Below are 25,205 nucleotides of genomic sequence, written 5' to 3'. Positions count from 1 at the left end.
AACCTTAACAAACACCGCCGACAAAAGTGGGGTGAGAAGGGAGCATGCTGGGGGCCCTAGTATGGGCCCTCTTTTCTTCCATCCGACAAAGTCAGCAGCTGCTGCTGACTAAACAGTGGAGCTATGCGTGGATGTCTGACCTCCTTCGCACAAAGCATGAAAACTGAGGAGCCCGTGATCCCACGGGGGGTGTATAGGCAGAAGGGGAGGGGCCTTACACTTTTAAGTGTACTGCTTTGTGTGGCCTCCGGAGGCAGTAGCTATACACCCAATTGTCTGGGTCTCCCAATTAGGAGCGATAAAGAAATTATATATTCTTGTACAGAGAGTATATAACTACTATAAGAACTTCCATGTATGATTGCGCGGTTGATTTTTATTCATAAAGCGTTTCTTTCCCATTAGTCACACAATGCTCTTGTTCTCTGCTCCACCAATGACTCAGAATTGACCCTTTTCCCAATAGAAGCCATGATGATGGCCGGCATGACGGGGAGAACAATACAGCCTCTGATAACATGAATGGTGGGTTTTGCATTATGTCAGCAGGAATCGTGCAGTAAACCGGAATAAAAGCTCATTTTAAAAAGGGGAAAGGAAACAACAATTGTTCTTGTAGGAAACAATGTATGTAATTAATTTCCCATTGTGCACTTAGATGATGGAGTCATTATCGGCCCTCACTCCTGGGGATGGAGGATCGAGCAGAGGACGGAAGTTGAAGGGGAATAATGGGCCAATATAGTGACCACCCCATACATTAAAAAAAAAATAAAAAAAAAAATAATAAGGCAGCTGCCACGGTGTTTAACTCTTTAAGTGACCAAACCTATTTTTGCAGTTTCTTTTACTTTGCCATCACTTTATATTTTTATTTTTTTTCAATTACGAGGGTTTGCTGAGTTTTTCGGGGAGGTCACTGCATAGGATAAATCCTTTTATATTGGTAGAAAAAAAATTGAACTTTTACAAATTGTGTTATGAAGATTGGGGGGGGGGGGAGGGTAATTTATGGCTTTTGACAAAAGGGGGAAGAAAAGAAAAAAAAATAATGTAAAAATGAGAATTGGCTGCAGTGGGAAGGGGTTGTTGCGGAGCTCCTTACCAGCAGTTTGAAGGCACATCGCTGAACACCCTGAGAAGGAAATCTCCGGTTAAACCCGACTCGAAGGTGGTGGGAATGACGACGTATCGGCCCTCTTTAATGTCCGACCTGAGGAAAACGCTCCGAGAGTTGATGAAGATGGAACTGGCCACTTTGGGCTGCACCGTGTGCATCCGGTATTTGCGGTTCAGCTCCACCTGCGAAAAAGGAGAAATATAAGTCAGGTACACGGAGAATGCAGCCGCTGGAGAAATGTGAGGAGGGTCAGGACCATGGAGAGGCAGAGAACGCGGTCACTGGAGAAATGTGTGGAGGGTCAGGACCATGGAGAGGCGGAGAACGCAGCCGCTGGAGAAATGTGAGGAGGGTCAGGTCCACGAAGAGGCGGAGAACGCGGTCACTGGAGAAATGTGAGGAGGGTCAGGACCATGGAGAGGCGGAGAACGCGGTCACTGGAGAAATGTGTGGAGGGTCAGGACCATGGAGAGGCGGAGAACGCAGCCGCTGGAGAAATGTGAGGAGGGTCAGGTCCACGAAGAGGCGGAGAACGCGGTCACTGGAGAAATGTGAGGAGGGTCAGGTCCACGAAGAGGCGGAGAACGCGGTCACTGGAGAAATGTGAGGAGGGTCAGGTCCACGAAGAGGCGGAGAACGCGGTCACTGGAGAAATGTGAAGAGGGTCAGGACCAAGGAGAGGCGGAGAACGCGGTCACTGGAGAAATGTGAGGCGGGTCAGCACCACAGAGGGACGGAGAACGCGGTCACTGGAGAAATGTGAGGAGGGTCAGGACCAAGGAGAGGCGGAGAACGTGGTCACTGGAGAAATGTGAGGAAAGTCAGGACCAAGGAGAGGCGGAGAACGCGGTCACTGGAGAAATGTGAGGAGGGTCAGGACCACAGAGGGACGGAGAACGCAGTCACTGGAGAAATGTGAGGAGGGTCAGCAGCACGGAGAGATGGAGAACATGGTCACTGGAGATATGTGAGGAGGGTCAGCACCACAGAGAGACGGAGAACGCGGCCGAGGAGAAATGTGTGGAGGGTCAGGACCATGGAGAGGCGGAGAACGCGGTCACTGGAGAAATGTGAGGAGGGTCAGGACCATGGAGAGGCGGAGAACGCGGTCACTGGAGAAATGTGAGGAGGGTAAGGACCATGGAGAGGCGGAGAACGCAGTCACTGGAGAAATGTGAGGAGGGTCAGGACCACAGAGGGACGGAGAACGCGGTCACTGGAGAAATGTGAGGAGGGTCAGGACCACAGAGGGACAGAGAATGCGGTCACTGGAGAAATGTGAGACAGGTCAGCACCACAGAGGGACGGAGAACGCGGTCACTGGAGAAATGTGAGGAGGGTCAGGACCACAGAGGGACGGAGAACGCGGTCACTGGAGAAATGTGAGGAGGGTCAGGACCACAGAGGGACGGAGAACGCGGTCACTGGAGAAATGTGAGGAGGGTCAGCAGCACGGAGAGATGGAGAACATGGTCACTGGAGAGATGTGAGGAGGGTCAGCACCACAGAGAGACGGAGAATGCGGCCGAGGAGAAATGTGTGGAGGGTCAGGACCAAGGAGAGGCGGAGAACGCGGTCACTGGAGAAATGTGAGGAGGGTCAGGACCAAGGAGAGGCGGAGAACGTGGCCGAGGAGAAATGTGAGGAGTGTCAGGTCCGAGAAGAGACTGAGAACGCGGCCGCTGGAGAAATGTGAGGAGGGTCAGCACCACAGAGAGACGGAGAATGCGGTCACTGAAAAGATGTGAGAAGGGTCAGCAGCACGGAGAGACGAAAAACGCGGTCACTGGATAAAAAGAAGAGGCACAGTTCCCTGTCCCCTATTATTAACCAGGTCTCACCCGGTGAACATCGAACCCTATGGCCAGATTCTCCGCTTTCCCGTCCTTCCGTGTCGTCCGTTTGGTTTTCTGCTGAAGGCAGATCAGGATCTCATCTTCTGGCTTCTTCACATCAAACACGAACTGAAGGAAAGAGAAATCCAGAAATCAAAACTGGCATCACAAACCGTGCGACCAACAACATCCCCGGGGGAACTACAAGTCTCAGAATTACCATCTGCTTAAAGCTGAAGCATTTTATCCAATCAGAACGAGTTTGTTCTTTAATCTCTACATGCTGTCAGTGAACGCTCCTACAGGAGCAGCGCTCGTTACTATCAATCTCAGATAGGACAGATTTACAGCTTGTAGATGTAAACAAGAATCATCCCATGTAATGTATGTACACAGTGACTGCACCAGCAGAATAGTGAGTGCAGCTCTGGAGTATAATACAGGATGAAACTCAGGATCAGTAATGTAATGTATGTACACAATGACTGCACCAGCAGAATAGAGAGTGCAGCTCTGGAGTATAATACAGGAGGTAACTCAGGATCAGTACAGGATCAGTAATGTAATGTATGTACACAGTGACTGCACCAGCAGAATAGTGAGTGCAGCTCTGGAGTATAATACAGGAGGTAACTCAGGATCAGTACAGGATCAGTAATGTAATGTATGTACACAGTGACTGCACCAGCAGAATAGTGAGTGCAGCTCTGGAGTATAATACAGGAGGTAACTCAGGATCAGTACAGGATCAGTAATGTAATGTATGTACACAGTGACTGCACCAGCAGAATAGTGAGTGCAGCTCTGGAGTATAATACAGGATGAAACTCAGGATCAGTAATGTAATGTATGTACACAGTGACTGCACCAGCAGAATAGAGAGTGCAGCTCTGGAGTATAATACAGGATGTAACTCAGGATCAGTACAGGATAAGTAATGTAATGTATGTACACAGTGACTGCACAAGCAGAATAGTGAGTGCAGCTGTGGAGTATAATACAGGATGTAACTCAGGATCAGTAATGTAATGTATGTACACAATGACTGCACCAGCAGAATAGTGAGTGCAGCTCTGGAGTATAATACAGGAGGTAACTCAGGATCAGTACAGGATCAGTAATGTAATGTATGTACACAGTGACTGCACCAGCAGAATAGTGAGTGCAGCTCTGGAGTATAATACAGGAGGTAACTCAGGATCAGTAATGTAATGTATGTACACAGTGACTGCACCAGCAGAATAGTGAGTGCAGCTCTGGAGTATAATACAGGAGGTAACTCAGGATTAGTACAGGATAAGTAACGTATGTATACATTTACACCAGCCTCCATGACGTCTACTTTTCAGGGGATCATGGCCATATATGCTGTTCTTTTCTTCATTGCTGTAGACACGGACTGATCTCACCTGTGGGTTTTGGAGATAGGTGGTCCTGTTATTGAGGCAGCCTCCTGCCCGGTTCTGTAGAGGGTCATCATGCTTTATCCAGGCTCCCCGCAGCACGGCCTCTTCCCAGGTTTTGTGAATACTCAAGTATGAGGTGTTTATTAGTCGGCACATAATGATGTCTGTGTAATACTTGCAAAAATCTTCAAAAGTCATCCTACAAAATGGAAGAGCACGAGTTGCAAAGGGCAGCAGTGGATCGATCCCCCAAAATATACTTCAGAATCTATTAAACCTCCAGTAGGAGACTCTGCCGTGACCGGTATGGCAGGAGAGTGGACTTCGAGGTTTTACTGAAAGAGCGTGACCCTCAAAACAATCTACTTACCAAAACTCCCCATCATCCTGCACGGTCACCCCGAGCTTTTCTCGCTCACTTTTGCTTACTTTTTGCCATTCCTCTGAACTGGAGAAGAGAAAGGGACACAAGCCAGATACACATGGGTGGGGGGTATAATGAGCGATGCGGCATTTATAGATCATTTTTATTTACTTTAAAGCGTATACACCCTACCTGTCACTCCAGGGGCCATTCCATTCTCGCTCCCCCCAAGGATTCCGCATTCTGATCATATCCAACTTCTCAGACTTGAAGAACGCAAGAAGTCCATGTCCCAGTCTCACTTTCCGAACATCTGTGACAGCATAGGCGTGACCCTTTACTAGACCACAAGCCAAGCGAGCTTCCATGTCATCCGCTGTGGTTGCCTATATATAAATAACTGTTAATGATGAAGTTACTGGATAAGAATATAACTACTATAATACTGCCTCCTATGTACAAGAATATAACTACTATAATACTGCCTCCTATGTACAAGAATATAACTACTATAATACTGCTCCTATGTACAGGAATATAACTACTATAATACTGCCCCCTATGTACAAGAATATAACTACTATAATACTGCTCCTATGTACAAGAATATAACTACTATAATACTGCCCCCTATGTACAAGAATATAACTACTATAATACTGCCCCATGTACAAGAATATAACTACTATAATACTGCCTCCTATGTACAAGAATATAACTACTATAATACTGCCCCATGTACAAGAATATAACTACTATAATACTGCCCGCTATGTACAAGAATATAACTACTATAATACTGCCCCCTATGTACAAGAATATAACTACTATAATACTGCCTCCTATGTACAAGAATATAACTACTATAATACTGCTCCTATGTACAAGAATATAACTACTATAATACTGCCCCCTATGTACAAGAATATAACTACTATAATACTGCCCCATGTACAAGAATATAACTACTATAATACTGCCCCCTATGTACAAGAATATAACTACTATAATACTGCCTCCTATGTACAAGAATATAACTACTATAATACTGCTCCTATGTACAAGAATATAACTACTATAATACTGCCCCCTATGTACAAGAATATAACTACTATAATACTGCCCCATGTACAAGAATATAACTACTATAATACTGCCCCCTATGTACAAGAATATAACTACTATAATACTGCCCCATGTACAAGAATATAACTACTATAATACTGTCCCCTATGTACAAGAATATAACTACTATAATACTGCCCCATGTACAAGAATATAACTACTATAATACTGCCCCTATGTACAAGAATATAACTACTATAATACTGCCCCATGTACAAGAATATAACTACTATAATACTGTCCCCTATGTACAAGAATATAACTACTATAATACTGCCCCATGTACAAGAATATAACTACTATAATACTGCCCCTATGTACAAGAATATAACTACTACAATACTGCTCCTATGTACAAGAATATAACTACTATAATACTGCTCCTATTTACAAGAATATAACTACTATAATACTGCCCCCTATATACAGGAATATAACTACTATAATGCTGCCCCATGTACAAGAATATAACTACTATAATACTGCCCCTATGTACAAGAATATAACTACTATAATACTGCTCCTATGTACAAGAATATAACTACTATAATACTGCCCCATGTACAAGAATATAACTACTATAATACTGCCCCTATGTACAAGAATATAACTACTATAATACTGCCCCTATGTACAAGAATATAACTACTATAATACTGCTCCTATGTACAAGAATATAACTACTATAATACTGCTCCTATGTACAAGAATATAACTACTATAATACTGCCCCTGTGTACAAGAATATAACTACTATAATACTGCCCCTATGTACAAGAATATAACTACTATAATACTGCTCCTATGTACAAGAATATAACTACTATAATACTGCTCCTATGTACAAGAATATAACTACTATAATACTGCCCCCTATGTACAAGAACATAACTACTATAATACTGCTCCTATTTACAAGAATATAACTACTATAATACTGCTCCTATAGATAGGAATATAACTGAAGCATGCTGGGTGCAGTAGTTGTGATACATGCATATTATGGTTACACTGGATGATGTATTGATCCTCTCGTCATGTGTTGGGGTTAATGATGTACATTATTAGCTGCAGGTAATTTATATTGGCGTTTGCTGTAGTGTAATAAGCCGCCTGGATCCCGCTGTGACATTTTTCCGCCTCTGAGCTACTTGACACAGTTACAAATTACATTTCTATTCATGAGCTGGAGAGATTTGGCTTCCGTCCGCCTCCTGCGGCGGTGACATTTCACATCTCGGAGCGCAGGACTCACCTTGATGGAGCAGCTGATCAGTCCTCCTCGGTTATGAACCTTCAAGACTCTCTCGAAAAGATCATTTCTCTTGTTGGCATCATTGATGTAATCCCCTTCTGACAGCTCGATGGGCTCAGATACCCCTCCAGTAAAATCCACCAGGGCATCGGCGGTGTTTCCCCCATCAAGGGCCTCGTAGCACCCGACTAATCTGCAAAGAGGATATATGTTACAAGCTAGAAACCATCAGCAAGCTGTTGTGGATCCATCTGATCACGAGGGTCTATATTGTAGAGATGAGTGTTTGTAAATTTGGCATTAGTCTCATTGCCTTAATAGCAAATTAAAAAGTTCTGCCCCTAACCCAAATTATAAGCCCCCCCCCCCCCCCCCCCCCAAGACTAGCGGTTCTGCAGGGTACCCGTGTACTGGCACATTGCGGTGGTGGTATGGGGACGTACTTGGCATAAGCCTTCTCCACGAGGGCGCACCACAGCTCGTTCCGATCATTGGAGTGACAGTAAATCAGCTCGTTGTGGATCGTCGGCAGCCGGTCGTCGATCACCACGTCCACCCAATCCCCGAAACGCCAAAAGTGGAAATGAAAGATCCCGGCGTAGTTCTCCGGCTTTTCCGAATTCCACTCCTGCTCCTTCCAGTTTGGAATGACCTGCATTGGAAAGACAAGAAGTGGAAATGTTCAGTCTCCATGAATCAATGCCAAAAGACGTCCTGTGTACAAACCCGATCATCCGAATAATTAGTATCTACCCCGTCCCTCGGCTCAGACCATTCCCATTACCTTACACGCTTTCTTAAAACTATTCTGCAATTTAAAAAATGTTTAAAAGGAAGATTTCAAAAATGTAAATAATAGATCTCTGGGGGAAAGTATATTTGGGGAATAGGTTCAGGGCGTATATGTGCCACCCCTGCAGCAGTCTAACTGCTCGGATCCGGGGTTGCTGTGGCTCGAGGGTCTCCAGACCCGGGAGCTTGCGGCCACTTCAAATGTAAGGGGTTATGATATTTACAGGGGATGAATGTTCGTGACGCCATCTGCGGGTTGTGGTAAAGGGGAGTACCGCCGCTGCTGAAGGGAGTACCAGGGCAGATGGTGTGGGGCAGCCAGGTGTCGGTCTCTCCACATGTAGGGAAGGCCCTGGATAGTGGGGATTTGGTAAACGGGTGGCTCGGCCTTGGGAAGCAGGGTGCAGGGGTCGGATTACTCACTGCGGTAGTCGTGGTGTTGGATTAGGTGGAATAAGAAGACACTCACACAGATGGTAAACCAAAGTCTCTAGGCACCACAGTCTCTACGGGGGGAGCCCGTCCAGGTCCCGCTCCCACCAGTGTCTCCATGCACAAATTGATTGACCGTTGTCACCCCTCGGCTTGAAGCTTTCGGGGCCCCGCTGCCCGTGTGTATGGCAGCTGTGCTCTTGATGGCTGTCACTTGGGATTTCGGTGGGTTGTGTATTTTGGAGAACCCTATCCCCCTCGTTGTGTTGGTGCCTCCAATCTCTGAGCTCTTGGGGAAAGTTCATAAAAGAGACTATCCTCCACAGGCTAATTACCAAGGCGCTTGAAGCTCTTCCCTGATCTAGGGTCCTGTACCTTGCCGTACTAGGTACCGGTAAGGTGGCTGGGCTTTCTAGTGCCAACAGTCCTCCTAGACTGCGTCTGTTACACTCCTGTCCAGTGTTCCTAATACCGGTCCCTGACTCCTGTGGTTCCCAGACCACCGTCTGCGACCCAACCTGTCGCCTCCCTGGGAGCTCCAACTCCCCAGCTCCTCACTCTCTGAGGGCTAACACTGAACCCCTTTCCTCCCCTCCCACCAGCCTTGCTTGACCCCTAGGTGGGCGGCCGTGCTCCAACTTGACCAACCCACTGGTGTGTCTGTCCAACCTGGTGTGAGGTGTGGTTGGGATTCGTAGTGCGGATGTCAGTGACACTGTTGATGGGAACCTGGAACCATGGGGGTCAGGCCCTGCACCCTGGAGTACAGGATGCAGTTCCCTGTAGCACCCTGATGTAGTCAGGGGTGCTACATATATAACAGCAGACACATCTTACTGCTTTAGAATGCAATTGGTGCAAAGCCCCATTTTTAGAAGCCAAAAGCCCCAAGCCCCCCCTTCCCTTTTTAGAAGCCAAAAGCCCCAGCGCGCCCCCCCCCCCCCATTTTTAGAAGCCAAAAGCCCCAGCCCATTCCAACTCAAAGACAAGTCTTGTTGATCCGTTTCTCGCTGTGGCCTCTTCCAGGCCTCTTCCTGGGGGGGTCTGCTCGGTCGGTCATCGCTCACGGCGCATTTTATCAGTATATAAAAAGGAAATTCTACGAGCGTTCAACAATCCAGAATATCTGATAATCCGGATCCTGTTGAGGCTGGATATGACCCATTTGTCAGTGAATGCAGTTTTGCCCTTTCCCTATGGTCAGGAATAATAACTGTTACAGATGAGGGTTGCGCCGATTTCTGCTGAGATTAGCAGAAAATCTGAATTTTATATGGAGCGGGGGGGATGACTGACATCTAACATTGTGTAGAAGCCAAAAAGAAAAGAAAATAACAAAACAAAGAATAATTGCAGCAGTAAGCATTCACTGCGAGGTGATAAATGGCTGCCGGCGAGGAAGTAGATGTTTTATTTATTATGGTAGGGCTCGGTCTATGAACCAGACGCCATCTATTCCTCTATAGCGGAGGTGGCAGGGGACGGTGTGATGGCAGGAATAAGCCTGGCAGCTCATGAAAACGCAGCAAAAAGAGGAGCTACTAATATCACAATGGCTATAAGTGAGTGCCCCCCCCAGTGAGTGCGATCATTCCGGGGTGAACGCACGACTAGAGCTCCATTTAAACTTCTAGCAATGGTTTTTCAGATAATGGGAATTGGCACCAGGGTCTGACGTTCTGTGAACCAACGGGCACAGATTTAGCATTTGTCACATCCACGGGGAAAATGATCAATTCTTGCAGTTGGAATATGGATTTAAAGGATAAAATAGTGAAAATATTTTATCTTCAGCCAACTGAGCGGCGCGGGCAGGCGCTCCAGGGAACTGAGCGGCGCGGGCAGGCGCTCCAGGGAACTGAGCGGCGCGGGCAGGCGCTCCAGGGAACTGAGCGGCGCGGGCAGGCGCTCCAGGGAACTGAGCGGCGCGGGCAGGCGCTCCAGGGAACTGAGCGGCGAGGGCAGGCGCTCCAGCCAACTGAGCGGCGCTCCAGCCAACTGAGCGGCGCTCCAGCCAACTGAGCGGCGCTCCAGCCAACTGAGCGGCGCTCCAGCCAACTGAGCGGCGCTCCAGCCAACTGAGCGGCGCTCCAGCCAACTGAGCGGCGCTCCAGCCAACTGAGCGGCGCTCCAGCCAACTGAGCGGCGCTCCAGCCAACTGAGCGGCGCTCCAGCCAACTGAGCGGCGCTCCAGCCAACTGAGCGGCGCTCCAGCCAACTGAGCGGCGCTCCAGCCAACTGAGCGGCGCTCCAGCCAACTGAGCGGCGCTCCAGCCAACTGAGCGGCGCTCCAGCCAACTGAGCGGCGCTCCAGCCAACTGAGCGGCGCTCCAGCCAACTGAGCGGCGCTCCAGCCAACTGAGCGGCGCTCCAGCCAACTGAGCGTCGCGGGCAGGGGCTCTTCCCCACTCCTGCAAAAAGACAAGGCTCTTTCTATGTAAGCAGTGTGCCAGCCAAATATCAAAGTTCAACCGGACCACCCTCATTCTTATATATTAGAGTGGACCGAGTGATCAATTGGTCACCACAGATCCCTCCCCCACTACTTAACAGCTCTTTCTCAGCCAAAGCAATAATTTCCATGTAGTATTATACGGTGACTATGTATCCACAGCTCCAATCACCTACAGCTTCTTTAAGAAGGCACATCTCCATTATGGCTCACAGTGAGATGTCTGGAACATGAACGTCCGCTGTTAAAACAGCGCCACTCCCGGCACCAGGCTGTACCTGGTACTGCAACTGAACCCCACCAAGTTTATTATTATGCATTAGTTTTCTGAAGATTTATTCTAGACTAAAACCATTTGCTATATTTTAAAAAATCAAATCACAAAATAAAAAACAAACAGGTATAAAAACAAAAATTTATTTCCCATGAAACAAATACACTGCAGGAGGACATTTTTGTGATAATTACAATATACAGAAGTAGGTTTGAATAGGTGTAAACACCCCAAAAACTAGAAAAGAAAAAAAAAAAAAAAAAGTAAATAAAAAGAAAATTGAAAAAAAAAAATAAACAAACATACTGGAAGAAACAGGCATAAAATTCTAAAGTCAATTCATTTTTGCCAAGATCAAGCAATGTTTTATTGGAAAGTTCTGCAGAAGAGTGAAGGCTTTAAATCCCATTGGGAAGAGGAAGACATACACATCGGAATATGACACTATTCTGCCAAATTGTGGTCAAAAGTAAAAAGTTGTACATTTATTTTTTCCTTTGCAATTGATCATAAAGTAGATCTGAAATGACAATTTCCCTGAATCTTCCATCTCATTATTTCAAGGTCACTTGCAGAAAGCATTGCACTGCTGAATAGTTTACCATCTATGCCATAAAATAAAAAAAATAAAAAAAAAATAAATAATCAAGAAGATACTGCAATAAAAATAAAAAAAACCTTGTGTTTTAGAGCACTATGAGGTTTTATAAGTTAATTATAAAGGGTATTCACACTTTTGCATTTTTTTATTGGGTGCATATTAATGAAAATGAGGCAACTTGGCAATGGGTGCAAGTTAAAAAGCCCCTTCCGTTTAAGGTGTACAGGTTACATGCAGATCAAACCATTCCCATGGTTCCTTCAAACAAACTTTACGTCGGAATATGCAGCTAATATCTGCAATCAGTGCTAATAAAACATAAAAAAGACCTAAAGTGCAAAGAAATGCAACTCAGGAAAGATGGGGGGGGGGGTCCAGACTTCACATGGCTTGTAGTCTAACCATGAAGCCTGAAGCCACAGATATGTGTAAGAACATCAATTACACCTTGTGTAAAGCTGCCTCATTTTTATATAGATGCACAGTATCAATAAAAAGGAAAACAAGATAAGTTGCGAAAGTATTCATCCCCTTAGAAAGCAATATGTAAACACAACATTCACATGACGCACAAGAAAATCACCGAGATCTAATTTTATAAAACAAAAATAAAAGGACAAAAACAGTTGAAAGTACGAAACCTTTACGGACACGTAGATGGCTACACGTAAAACTATGCATAAATGGGTAAGAAATTCAATATTGCTGAAGACAAAAAAACAAACAAACAAAAAAAAAAATTAGGCTTCTTAAATTTATCAATGTAAGTGGCTCCTCCGAACTGGAGAATCTTTTCACGCCTTGAATCCGACTGAACATGCGACGTTCCCCGGTTCAGCTCCATCGGTAAAAGTAATGACAAAGAACATAACCTTCCGAATTTTGGCGAGCTCGCACAACCTCTCCCCGAACTCTTGGGCGTCAGCTTCGTTGCACTGAATCTCGTCATCATCGGTGTTTTTCCAGAAGATCGATGAAGGATCCAGAAGCTGTCTGGTCATGAGGTTGGTGAGATCTGGAGTCCAATGTTGAGATGTTCCGGTGATTATGACCTTCCCCGGCTTCTTGAGGTGGACTTTCCACCAGAGAAACTTCAACTTCTGTTGGCTGAAGTCCAGCCGATAGATGTACTCATTGGGTTTGAGTAACTTTTCACCATCTTGGGGTCTGGCGTTCTTCTGCTGGAGGCTAAGGACTCGTATACGCATACATTTGGTGAGTTGGGAATCTTCGGTGAGGACAAGCTCAATCTCCGATGCCTCTGTTGACATGGTCTTCGGGCTTCTAAGGGATGAAACTTTTTGACAGGTCCTGCTGTACCGACAGGCAACATAAAACTGAACTGGATAGAGGTTTCTCCTCACCTTCTTCCAACTCACCAGTGCTAAGCAACCCCAGTTCATTCTGGCAACAAGCCCTTGGAGGATTCCTGAGGATGCTCTCTTGCCTAATTTGCGGCTCTAACACCACGTAATAGCTTAGGTAAATAAATCTATGGGGAGTCATTTTACGTGAATGTTACCTTAGAAACATGATGCTAAGAGAAAAGGAAACAGTGATGATTCTGTAAATAGGATGCCTATACTGTATAAACTATAGAAGTCTCCATGACAAGGAAATAGTGTTGAGTTTCGAATGTCTTAAAGAAGACAACCAACATTTTATTCTCATCTCAAGATAATTATACAACGATTTTTACGTTCAGAATATTAAGAAGAATGTTTCATGAAAATTAGTCAAAGGGTGGTACCATCTACCCATTAGGGTACAGAGACATGAGGGTCTTCCACTCCGAAAAAGACCCAACTTTTTGAAATTCAAAAGAGGTTTCATGAGTTTACAATTTACTTTAGTTTTTGGGACTCAGGTGTAAAGGGGTTTTCAAAATGGACAAAACCAAAATCCATCAGAGTCAAGAGTATTATCTTGCATTACTGTCCGAGAATCTAGGCTCAAGATATCTTAGGAGAATTATTCATGGGCTGATCTCATCAGTCCATTAGAGCAGATAAGACATAAGGGTCTTCCACTTGGCAAAAGGTCCTCAAGAGTCGGTCAACTTTTTGAAGTTCTAAGTATAGTTTCTTGAATTTAGAAGTTGCAATTCTGTCCCTCAGAAGCTGGATCCCCCGATCTTGAGGCCTTCCTTGTCAAAGTGTTTTGAAATGGAACAAACCCCATTCATCACTAGGAAGGGTTCGCATCATCGTCTGCTCCCTCCTGAGCTCTTTGCGTTATGAGTAGTGATGGGCAAGCAGTACAATGCTCAGTGCTCGAAATGATGAATGATTACCGAGATGCTCGAATACTCATTGCTCGAGTTGAGGAGGTCAGATCAGATGATCGGATGGGCTTAACTCGATTAACGAACATAACAGAAGTCAATGGACGAGCAATCCAGCTCTCCACTCACATACAACTAGTAATAAACAGAGCATTTCCGAGGGAGGGAGGGAAAGAGGTAAGGGGAGTGTGTTTTGTTTTTTTTTTGAACACTACAACCAAATAAAGTTTTTAACCCCATTGAGAACCAGAGACTGCAAGTGGCTTCCACTGGGGTGCCGGCTGCCACCATTCAGTGGTCAGTGTTCGATTTTTCATGAACATCATAACCGGAGCACCTCCGATATTTGGCCGAGCACTGCGAGTAACCCCGAGCATCCTTGCCTATTATAAGTTATGAAGCAAATGGAGTCTAAAATATGAAACTCTTGACATTTTTCTCCTATTTAGACAATCTGCAGAGGGAGTGCTCCGTGAGGAAAAAAAAAAGCGCTCCTTTAAAAAGGGATGTTTTAAATCAGAAATGGGCACTAGAGGGCTCTACCATCAAATCCATACACTATGACCGGAGGTGCATGCTCAATCGTTGCTCCATGCATACTCCTGCTGGCTGTGGTCTTGCGGTTGGAGAATGGAGTACTCACGATTACTAAGCAGCCCTACGACAGGACCACAAATGAACTAGCATTTTTGAGATGGCACACATGATTTTGTCAAGAGTCACTGCACCAACCTTCACCAACTAAAAAAAAACAAAAAATCCTTCTGTGCTCCTATAGACCCTACACAAATACTGTATTTCTACAGAAGACTGCCAAGGCCTATTTAAGCTCCCTTCCACCCAGGCAAAAAGAAAAGTAATTAAATCCACACCGATACTTATCCATCATGTCATACAATCAGGAAGGCTTCTGATTGGTTCCAAAGTTATTCTACAGCCAGACAACGACCCCAAACATCCAGCCAATGTCTAAGTTTTTACAAACACTGTGGCCTGTCATGGCGGCGTCAAGATACGTGGAGACTACAGATTCTCGCGCTAACTTCTCTGATGTCTTATAAGTGCAGTCAGACTAGGGAGTCAACCCACAGACTTGTAGAGCATAGGCAGGGTAGCAAGTGTTAATCTTTGCTGTGCTGCTTGTTAGTCTCCTTTGATCACATGCTGTGGGGGAGCCAGTCACATTTTCTCCCTTCCTATATATGCTGGCTGGTTACTTCCTTAGATGCCAGCTACAGCTTCTCTATACTGGTTTGGTGAGAAGTTTTAATCCAGACTTACTGGTGGTTGTGGTGTATTATTGACACGCCCTAGTCCAGGACCCGGGAACCGGGCCGGACTAGTCTGGGGATGTCAGCGGTGGTGGGGTCCAGCTCCGTGACCCTGGCAGTGTCTTATAAATAAAAGGTGGATGATGATTATATTACAGTGGAATAAAGTTTGTGACGCCACCTGTGGGTTTGCGGCTATGTGGCCGCCGCTGTGCTGTAGGTTTCCCGGGGCAGGTGATGAGGGCGCAGCTGAGGTGTTGTTACTCCCCACAGGTGGAGTGAGGCCTGAGATAACCGTAAATAATATGAAAAGTCTATGAGGGCAGGTTGTGACGCAGGAGGAATGGAGACAACACCAGGGCTTTGCAACAACAGTCTTTTACTCACTGTACTGGTTCAAGCTTGACAGCCATGTTAGTCCATCCACAGTATGCTGGGCTCCCCAGTGATTGGCAAACACCGATCCCGAGTAAGTCCGAGGCCAGTACCGGTACACCCTTTGTTTGCCTTTCCTGGCCATCTCTCTGCGCGGACTCTCCCCCGCTGGTCCTGCGCCTTCACACACAGTGCCATGAGCCAGGGGCTGAGGACCCTCAAAGGGAATTCTGACTTTTTGGCTCCCTGATCCTCTGTGGGCCCCCTTCCAGCAGATTTGTGTGCTTCTTGTGGCCCAAAGGTGCGTACAGCCACCCTGGCCTACTGTGTTACTAGAAAGTCCTGAAGTCCTTTTCTAGCCTAGGGACTGGGACCCAGTTTGCGACCAAATCCCTCCACTGGGAGCTGTTGCTTGTGGAACAAAACTATAGGTGAGTCTGACACCCCTCCCCTAATTCTCTAGGATTCTCTCTTCAACGTCACCAGGGTTGAGGAGGACCCCTAGGGTCCGGACCCCTAGTTGGTCTCCTCCCCGCTCCTGACTGACTGTGTCAACGGTCAACTTTCAAACTTAGCTCTGCCCATTTTACCTCAGACAGGTCACCCACCAAGCTGCACCCCCAGGCCGGTTTCAGAGCCAGTGCACGGGGCTCAAGTGCCATAACCAGATTACTGGTCGCTAAGCATTAAATGGGACCTGCCCCGGCCCTGATCTGATATGTGAGCTAACAATTGGGTGTCTGCGGGTTTTTGGTGCGTGAACCGGTAGATTGCCTTTTTCTTACCCAGGATGGGCCACTACACCTCTGGCTGAGGTACAGTACCTCTGTGGCGACGGCAGCCTCAGGGGCGCCACATTATCGTTATGAGTAGTTGTGGCATTACCCTACTTTTTTTGATGTTCTAGTTAGTTTGTTTGTTCCTGTAAGTTTTCAGTAAGTTTTCTTTTTTTTTTCCTGTCTTGCCATCACACACTTCTGCCCCCTCCTTCCCTGGTGGTAGAGGGCGAAACAGTTTAATTTCTGGTCAGGAAAGTAGTAAGGCATGGGATTCCGGCATCTCCACCATTGGGGGTAATCCAGAGGTTAGGGATAGTCTAGGGCAGTGGTTCCCAAACTCCAGTCCTCACAGCCCTCAACAGGTCATGTTTTCAGGATTTTCCTAGTATTGCACAGGTGATGCCTTAATAATGTTTCCATCACCTGTTCAATGCTAAGGAAATCCTGAAAACATGATCTGTTGGGGTCCATGAGGACTGGAGTTTGCGAAACACTGGTCTAGGGCCTCCCAGTGTGATGGACAGTATATGAGCCGCCTGTCCCTCACTATTCTACAGTCACATCGTGACAATATCATTAAGAACTATATGGAGAGAAGGTATGCACACCAGTGACTATGTAAGGGGAATACATGTAATGGCAGAAACTGCTGTGTGAATACTGACATGAAAAATCCAATATCTATATGTAAGAATAAAAATATGAAAAATGGACCCTGCATTACTGCCATGAACATATGAATAAAGAGAAATTTAGCTATTGAATGGATCAATGCAATAGAGCCCCAACACTACGCCAAAGTATTTCTCTACGTTGGGGTCCCTAGCTTGTGTGTGTCCTCTCATGCAGTTAAAAAACCTACCGTGTATGGGAAGATGAGACCCAGGCTATATATACGATGTGGATTGGCAATAGGTGTGTGTGGGGAGGGTTCACAAACGAAAAACTACTAACAAATAAGGAATAACGTCTGGAACTCCATTCTAAGTCCGAACTGGGTGCAAAAACCTAAAAAAACATCACTATGGGGAGATCAGGTATGCACACCAGTGACTATGTAAGGGGAATACATGGAATAGCAGAAACTGCTGTGTGAATACTGACATGAAAAATCCAATAGCTCTTCTATGTAAGAATGAAATGTGAAAAATGGAACCTGCATTACTGCCATGAACATATGAACAAAGAGAAATTTAGCTACTGAATTGATCAATGCAACAGAGCCCCAACACTACGCCATTTTCACATTTTCATTCTTAAATATAGCTATTGGATTTTTCATGTCAGTATTCACACAGCAGTTTCTGCTTTTCATATATTCCCCTTACATAGTCACTGGTGTGCATACCTTGTCTCCATATAGTATACATTTTTTAGGTTTTTGCACCCAGTTCAGACTTAGAATGGAGTTCCAAACGTTATTCCTTATTTGTTAGTAGTTTTTCGTTTGTGAACCCTCCCCAACCACACCTATTGCCAATCCATATCATACGCATAAATAGCCTGGGTCTCAGCTTCCCATACACGGTAAGTTTTTTAACTGCATGAGAGGACACACACAAGCTAGGGACCCCAACGTAGAGAAACACTTTGGCGTAGTGTTGGGGCTCTGTTGTATTGATCAATTCGATGGCCTAAAGAGAAATTTAGCTAAGTTCACACTTCCGTTGTTTTCAATCCGTCAGGTCCGTCAGCAACGGATCAGTTGTTTTTTAGATGTCAACTGATGCAACTGATGTGTTTTTCACAGGATTCCTTTCACAGGAATCCTGTGAAAAAAAAAAACGGATGAGTTGCGTCCATTACATCCGCTGTGCGTCCGTTTTTTGACGGATCAGTCATGATCCGTTTGTGTTTGGGACATCCCAGTGGGCGTGCCAAACATGCTGGGCATGCTCAGTAGAGCAATGCGGAATCCAGCGCTGGATTCAGTCGTAAAACGGATTACGACGGAATCCAGCACCATAGACATACATTGCAAGTGTGACGGATGGCGACGGATTCCTGCGTGGTGCGTTGTTTTCGACGGCCCGAACAACGTTACATTCTGCGTTGCTCCCCGCCCGGCGGTCAGTCAAAAAACGACGGACCGCGATGCAGCGGACGCAATGCAGGGTCATCAGTCGCAATCCGCCACTAATGCAAGTCTATGGGACACAACGGAATCCGCTAAACGGATTCCGTTGTTTACCATAGCGGCGGATTTCGACTGATACATTTTAGCGGAAATGTGAACTTAGCCTTATTCATATGTTCATGGCAGTAATGCAGGTTCCATTTTTCACATTTTCATTCTTACATATAGCTATTGGATTTTTCATGTCAGTATTCACACAGCAGTTTCTGCTATTACATGTATTCCCCTTACATAGTCACTGGTGTGCAGCCCTTATCTCTATATAGTGATGTTTTTTTAATATCATTAAGAACGACCTCTAGTATAAAGAAGAAAAAGGATCCTAGTGATAATGAGACAGAGCCATGATCTCGCCATCCGGTCTGCCCGGGATCACATGAAGACAGAAAGAGCTGTAGAATATTCACAAGATCTGAGGTTAATTCTCCAAGATGTTTGGAACAATCTCCTTACCAGAGTTCCTTCAAAAACTGTGTAAGAGCAACTAGAAGTGATGAAGATAAAGGGCAGTTGCCAAAAATCGATGGGATTTAGATTTCTCTTTCATTCTATACCTGACTAAAACTTTTGCACAGTCTTGTATGTAAACTGTGTCAGTAGGACTGATGCAAATCACAGCAATTTAAGGAGAAGAAATGGATACTAGGATGCAAAAAGAAAATGCAAGATCAGCTGTTAAGAGCTGGGCAAAGTCCCAAATCTGCTGCGGGGAAGATGTATTACATGGCAGCTGACGGAGTGTAAGCCGCCCCCCCCCCCCCCAGTAATTGGATGTATTCTACAAAGAACCTGCCCCCCCGGTGTTTAGTTAGCCTACGGCGCCTCCACAGGACAAGTTAAGCATTACACATTATAGGCTGTCGTGTAAAGCACAGTTCTGTGTTGGACCCTGCAGAGAAAGGGGTCTTTAGGACTATTCGGTCCCAGTTGCCCACCAGTACAATTCGATGGCTGCCAGTTCCCCCCGTTAAACGCCTCTGCTCCACGTTTGTGGATCGTGCACATTTACCGAATGGAAACAGAAGCTGTGGGTTTTCCATATGGATTTTGGATGAAGTCGCAGTCACAAAGTCACAATTTGGAGTAAACAGTAAACAGCGGTCTCCGGGGGGCCCCGCAGCGCCTCCAGGTAACTGGGCAGGAAAACCAGTGTAATGAGCTCCCAGGGGACACGTGTGACCCATAAGCGTGAGCATCCGGGGACCAGAACCTGCAGCTTATACATAAATATATCATCCGGAAGAGGTGAGACTCCGCTCTGCAACCACATGTATTCAATAACCGCAGCGAGCGCACGCCGGCATCATCTACTAGTCACTGTGACAATCCGGTACAGAGCGATGGATGCAGCAGAGCTGGGATACTGCTAATAAACATAGTATATGAAGCATTACACTCCTTACCTTCTGCCACAGGGGCTCCCGGGAGGCGAGGGAGGAACAGGCGGCCACAAACCAACAGTTTCCCACCTGCCCCTGGTGCAAGTCATGTGCGCTGATGCCGTCCACAAACAGATGAGGGTCGGAGCAGAACTCCTGCAAAAGAGAAGACAGTCATTGCTGGGAGACACCGCACTGTCACTATGCAGATCTGAGCCCTTGGTCACTGCTCAGAGATTGCTCCTACTGACAATCTGAACGCTATGAATACTAATCAGTGACATGAAGGGACCTTTAACACTTCAGAGATCAGGCATAACAAGCAAACTACTGACAAGCTCATTAACATGAATATTAGGTCCATTTCCAGTAAAATCAATATGCAAGCGTGATGCATCAACACGCATTACTAGATTATATGTACTGATCCTGACTTATATCCTGTATTAGGCTATGTGCGCACTAGAGATGTGAAGTTTCTCAAGAAAATTTCTTGAGAAACTTCTGGGAGTGAAAGGATTTCCGGACCTCCGGAAAAAATCCGCACCAAATCCGCATGCGGATTTGCCGCGGATTTGCCGCGGAATAGCCGCGATTTTCCCGCGGGTGGTTCCCTGCGGATTTTTGCAGGCTGTACTGCAGAAATCCGCAGGGTACCTGCGGAAATAATGGACATGTTCATTTTCTCAAGAAAGTTTCTCGAGAAATTCTTCTTGCGGAAATTTCTTGAGAAAAATCCGCACAGCTTTTTTTTTTTTTTTTCATAGAAATTGCTGGGAAATGTCTGCACAAAGATTGCAGACATTTCTCAAGAAATTTCCGCGGCAAATCCGCGGGTAAAAAGCTCTAGTGCGCACATAGCCTTATACTCCAGAGCTGCACTCACTATTCTGCTGGTAAAGTCACTGTATATACATTACTGATCCTGAGTTACATCCTGTATTATACTCCAGAGCTGCACTAACTATTCTGCTGGTGCAGTCACTGTGCACATACATTACATTACTGATCCTGTAATGATCCTGAATTACTTCCTGTATTATCCTCCAGAGCTGCACTCACTATTCTGCTGGTGCAGTCACTGTGCACATACATTACATTACTGATCCTGTAATGATCCTGAATTACTTCCTGTATTATCCTCCAGAGCTGCACTCACTATTCTGCTGGTGCAGTCACTGTGTATATACATTACATTACTGATCCTGTACTGATCCTGAGTTACCTCCTATATTATACTACAGAGCTGCACTCCCTATTCTGCTGGTGCAGCCACTGTGTATATACATTACATTACTGATCCTGTACTGATCCTGAGTTACCTCCTATATTATACTACAGAGCTGCACTCACTATTCTGCTGGTGGAGTCACTGTGTACATACATTACTGATCCTGTACTGATCCTGAGTTACCTCCTGTATTATACTCCAGAGCTGCACTCCCTATTCTGCTGGTGCAGCCACTGTGTATATACATTACATTACTGATCCTGTACTGATCCTGAGTTACCTCCTATATTATACTACAGAGCTGCACTCCCTATTCTGCTGGTGCAGTCACTGTGTACATACATTACATTACTGATCCTGTACTGATCCTGAGTTACCTCCTATATTATACTACAGAGCTGCACTCCCTATTCTGCTGGTGCAGCCACTGTGTATATACATTACATTACTGATCCTGTACTGATCCTGAGTTACCTCCTATATTATACTACAGAGCTGCACTCACTATTCTGCTGGTGGAGTCACTGTGTACATACATTACTGATCCTGTACTGATCCTGAGTTACCTCCTGTATTATACTCCAGAGCTGCACTCCCTATTCTGCTGGTGCAGCCACTGTGTATATACATTACATTACTGATCCTGTACTGATCCTGAGTTACCTCCTATATTATACTACAGAGCTGCACTCCCTATTCTGCTGGTGCAGTCACTGTGTACATACATTACTTTTCCTGTACTGATCCTGAGTTACTATGGTTAATCTGCAGTCTGTGTAACCAAACAATTATTTGTGCAGGGAGGGAACTAAATGACAAGCAATATGCATATTTAGTTGGGATTATTTTAACACTAGATGGCGCTACAATCTCCAGATATTCAATACTTTGCAAGTGTAGACTTCTGAAGTTTGGACTGATCTTATCAATATTACTGTTTCACATACTAAATTTATAGGTGATTAAACTTCGATTTTGTGACAAACTCTTTGGCTATCGATGAGGTCAATCAACATTAAAATCAATGGTGGTCGGACGCCCTCTTCGATCAGCTAGTTGCAGCTTGGGCAATCACTGGATGTAAATACTGTAATGGATGAAGTCAGGACAACAGCACCATGCACTGTGTAGTGGCCGGAACTGGGTACTACAGCCCAGAAATAGGTCATCACCAACATTTGTAGTGTGCACTGTAGAGACCATGTTAATCAAGAAATAAAGAGAACTTTGTGAGTTACATTCATGACCATCGTTCACACAATTCACTATGAACTCATCTTACAGAGTGTAAACAAGTCAGACAATGCTCTTTGTGCCAAAGAACCAGAGACTCCATCCCTGCAGCTCGTCACTGTACTAAATTGGTCTTAGTGTATTGATAAATAACACTGTATACAACTTCTACAAAAAAAAAAATGCTACTAGACTATGTAAGGCATTATTATAGTAGTTATATTCTTGTACATAGGAGCAGTATTATAGTAGTTATATTCTTGTATATAGGGGCAGTATTATAGTAGTTATATTCTTGTACATAAGGGCAGTATTATAGTAGTTATATTCTTGTACATAGGAGCAGTATTATAGTAGTTATATTCTTGTACATAAGGGCAGTATTATAGTAGTTATATTCTTGTATATAGGGGCAGTATTATAGTATTTATATTCTTGTACATAGGAGCAGTATTATAGTAGTTATATTCTTGTACATAAGGGCAGTATTATAGTAGTTATATTCTTGTACATAGGGGGCAGTATTATAGTAGTTATATTCTTGTACATAAGGGCAGTATTATAGTAGTTATATTCTTGTACATAAGGGCAGTATTATAGTAGTTATATTCTTGTACATAAGGGCAGTATTATAGTAGTTATATTCTTGTACACAGAGGCAGTATTATAGTAATTATATTCTTGTACATAGGGGGCCGTATTATAGTAGTGATATTCTTGTACATATGAGCAGTATTATAGTAGTTATATTCTTGTACATAGGGGCAGTATTATAGTAGTTATATTCTTGTATATAGGGGCAGTATTATAGTAGTTATATTCTTGTACATAGGAGGCAGTATTATAGTAGTGATATTGTTGTACATAGGGGCAGTATTATAGTAGTTATATTCTTGTACATAGGGGGCCGTATTATAGTAGTGATATTGTTGTACATAGGAGCAGTATTATAGTAGTGATATTGTTGTACATAGGAGCAGTATTATAGTAGTGATATTGTTGTACATAGGGGCAGTATTATAGTAGTTATATTCTTGTACATAGGGGCAGTATTATAGTAGTGATATTGTTGTACATAGGGGCAGTATTATAGTAGTTATATTCTTGTACATAGGGGGCCGTATTATAGTAGTGATATTGTTGTACATAGGAGCAGTATTATAGTAGTGATATTGTTGTACATAGGAGCAGTATTATAGTAGTGATATTGTTGTACATAGGGGCAGTATTATAGTAGTTATATTCTTGTACATAGGGGCAGTATTATAGTAGTGATATTGTTGTACATAGGGGCAGTATTATAGTAGTTATATTCTTGTACATAGGGGGCCGTATTATAGTAGTGTTATTGTTGTACATAGGAGCAGTATTATAGTAGTTATAGTCTTGCACATAGGTATTAAGCTATGTGCGCACTAGAAAAAGGATTTTTCTCAAGAAATTTCGAGAGTGAAGGATTAGCGCACCGGTGTTAAAAAACGCACCAATAACGCACCGAAAAAATGTATGCGTTTTTTACTGCGTTTTGTGTGGTTTTGCAGGTTGGTCCCTGCATTTCTTTAATGTTTTAACATCAATAAATAATATAGATAATAGATAAATCGATAGATAGATATTGGATAGATAGAAAGATGGATAGATAGATAGAAAGATAATCGATAATCAATAGAGTCCCTGTGAGGACACACTGCAGTTCTCGCAGACCGGTAATATGTTCACATTACCGACCCTGAGAAATGACCTGTAGTTACCCCTGCAGCATCGCTCACTGAACGAGTCTTCATTGAGTATGTGTCAGACGCGGCTGGATGCAAGCGTCCTGGGACGTCTGTGGATTACGCCGGAGCTGTGTGTTTGGGGGAAGTTAATAAAGTGGTGAAAGAGGGGGATTTTTTTGTTATTTTATTTAAAATAAAAGATTTAATTCCACAATTCTTCTTTATGTCACTATCCCAGTGAGCTCGGAGGGGTCACCCAGTCACTGCAGCCACAGAACTTCCCCCTTATAGTCACAGCAGCTCTTCTATCTTCCCCTCTTTAGTCACCATCAGCCCCTTTTCTCCCCAGGATTTACAGCATAGCCATCACCCCATTATTTTTCAAAACTGGATGTGCACACAGCATGTATAATGACCTCTCCTCCGAGGCATCCCAACATCCTCATCAGCTATAAGAACAAATGTATGAAGTGCAGGGACAATTTTCCAGTTCACTTGGTGATATGTTTTGTTTTTTTATTTAATTTTTTTTTTAATTTTGTGCAGACACCAATATAAACCCATGGAGATGACAGAAGGGATTGTTGATAATGTCTTTATCATTAATTACATTCTCTGATAATATCATGGGTCTGTTCCTCTTAAGTGTGAATGCGAGGACCAGGACAGTCTGTGTATTCTCAATACCCCCCAATTAATCACAGCAGAGCAGACACAGCAGAAGGATCAACATAAACAGATCATGAATTGTACAGGAAATCCACAGAATGGCGGGAAGGAATGTATACAATGCGCGTCCTCCGAGTGACACGGGCGTATTATAGCCCAGTGATATGCCTTAGCTTTATAAGTTTAAAGGGGTACTGTTTGGGTAGGTTGGCCAACCACCAGCACCTCAGAGGTATTTTCCGAGAAAGCATGAAGATTTTCTTCACATTGCTCAAAAAGATTTACTGAATGAGATCCAAAATAAAGAGGGAGGAGGGGGATGCTGCTGCAGTATCTCTCCCTTTGTGTGAAACTGCATGCTGAGAGAGGGAGGAAGGAACATGTGAATGGGTCAGAGCACAGCTGTATAGAGACTTTTTGTGACCCAATACAAAAAAATTGGGCCCTGCTTCATTAACACATTTGTTTTGTCT

General features: G+C 44.5%; 2 protein-coding genes across 2 annotated transcripts in view; both read right to left on the bottom strand.

Moving 5' to 3' along the window:
* The window catches only part of CAPN5 (calpain 5), a 100,041-nt gene that overhangs the window by 10,541 nt on the left and 64,295 nt on the right, over positions 1 to 25,205 (bottom strand). Inside the window, exons 3-10 of the mRNA XM_075333971.1 lie at positions 19,906 to 20,037; positions 7,549 to 7,757; positions 7,106 to 7,298; positions 4,918 to 5,111; positions 4,732 to 4,809; positions 4,365 to 4,560; positions 2,962 to 3,084; positions 1,106 to 1,302 (exon numbers count right to left, since the gene is read on the bottom strand). Coding sequence (XP_075190086.1) covers positions 1,106 to 1,302; positions 2,962 to 3,084; positions 4,365 to 4,560; positions 4,732 to 4,809; positions 4,918 to 5,111; positions 7,106 to 7,298; positions 7,549 to 7,757; positions 19,906 to 20,037 — 1,322 coding nt within the window. The remainder of the gene's footprint in view (positions 1 to 1,105; positions 1,303 to 2,961; positions 3,085 to 4,364; positions 4,561 to 4,731; positions 4,810 to 4,917; positions 5,112 to 7,105; positions 7,299 to 7,548; positions 7,758 to 19,905; positions 20,038 to 25,205) is intronic.
* Positions 12,451 to 12,927, bottom strand: OMP (olfactory marker protein). The gene has a single exon (XM_075334692.1). The coding sequence runs from the start codon at positions 12,925 to 12,927 to the stop codon at positions 12,451 to 12,453; it is 477 nt and encodes a 158-aa protein (XP_075190807.1).

This window comes from Anomaloglossus baeobatrachus, chromosome 2 (genome assembly GCF_048569485.1).
Source record: "Anomaloglossus baeobatrachus isolate aAnoBae1 chromosome 2, aAnoBae1.hap1, whole genome shotgun sequence".
Taxonomy (NCBI): domain Eukaryota; kingdom Metazoa; phylum Chordata; class Amphibia; order Anura; family Aromobatidae; genus Anomaloglossus; species Anomaloglossus baeobatrachus.
The sequence above is the reverse complement of the archived record's forward strand: the minus strand, read 5'-3'. Positions and strand labels throughout refer to the sequence as shown.

Coding starts and splice junctions, on each gene's coding strand:
- OMP (XM_075334692.1), bottom strand. CDS start 12,927: ATGTCAACAGAGGCATCGGAGATTGAGCTTGTCCTCACCGAAGATTCC.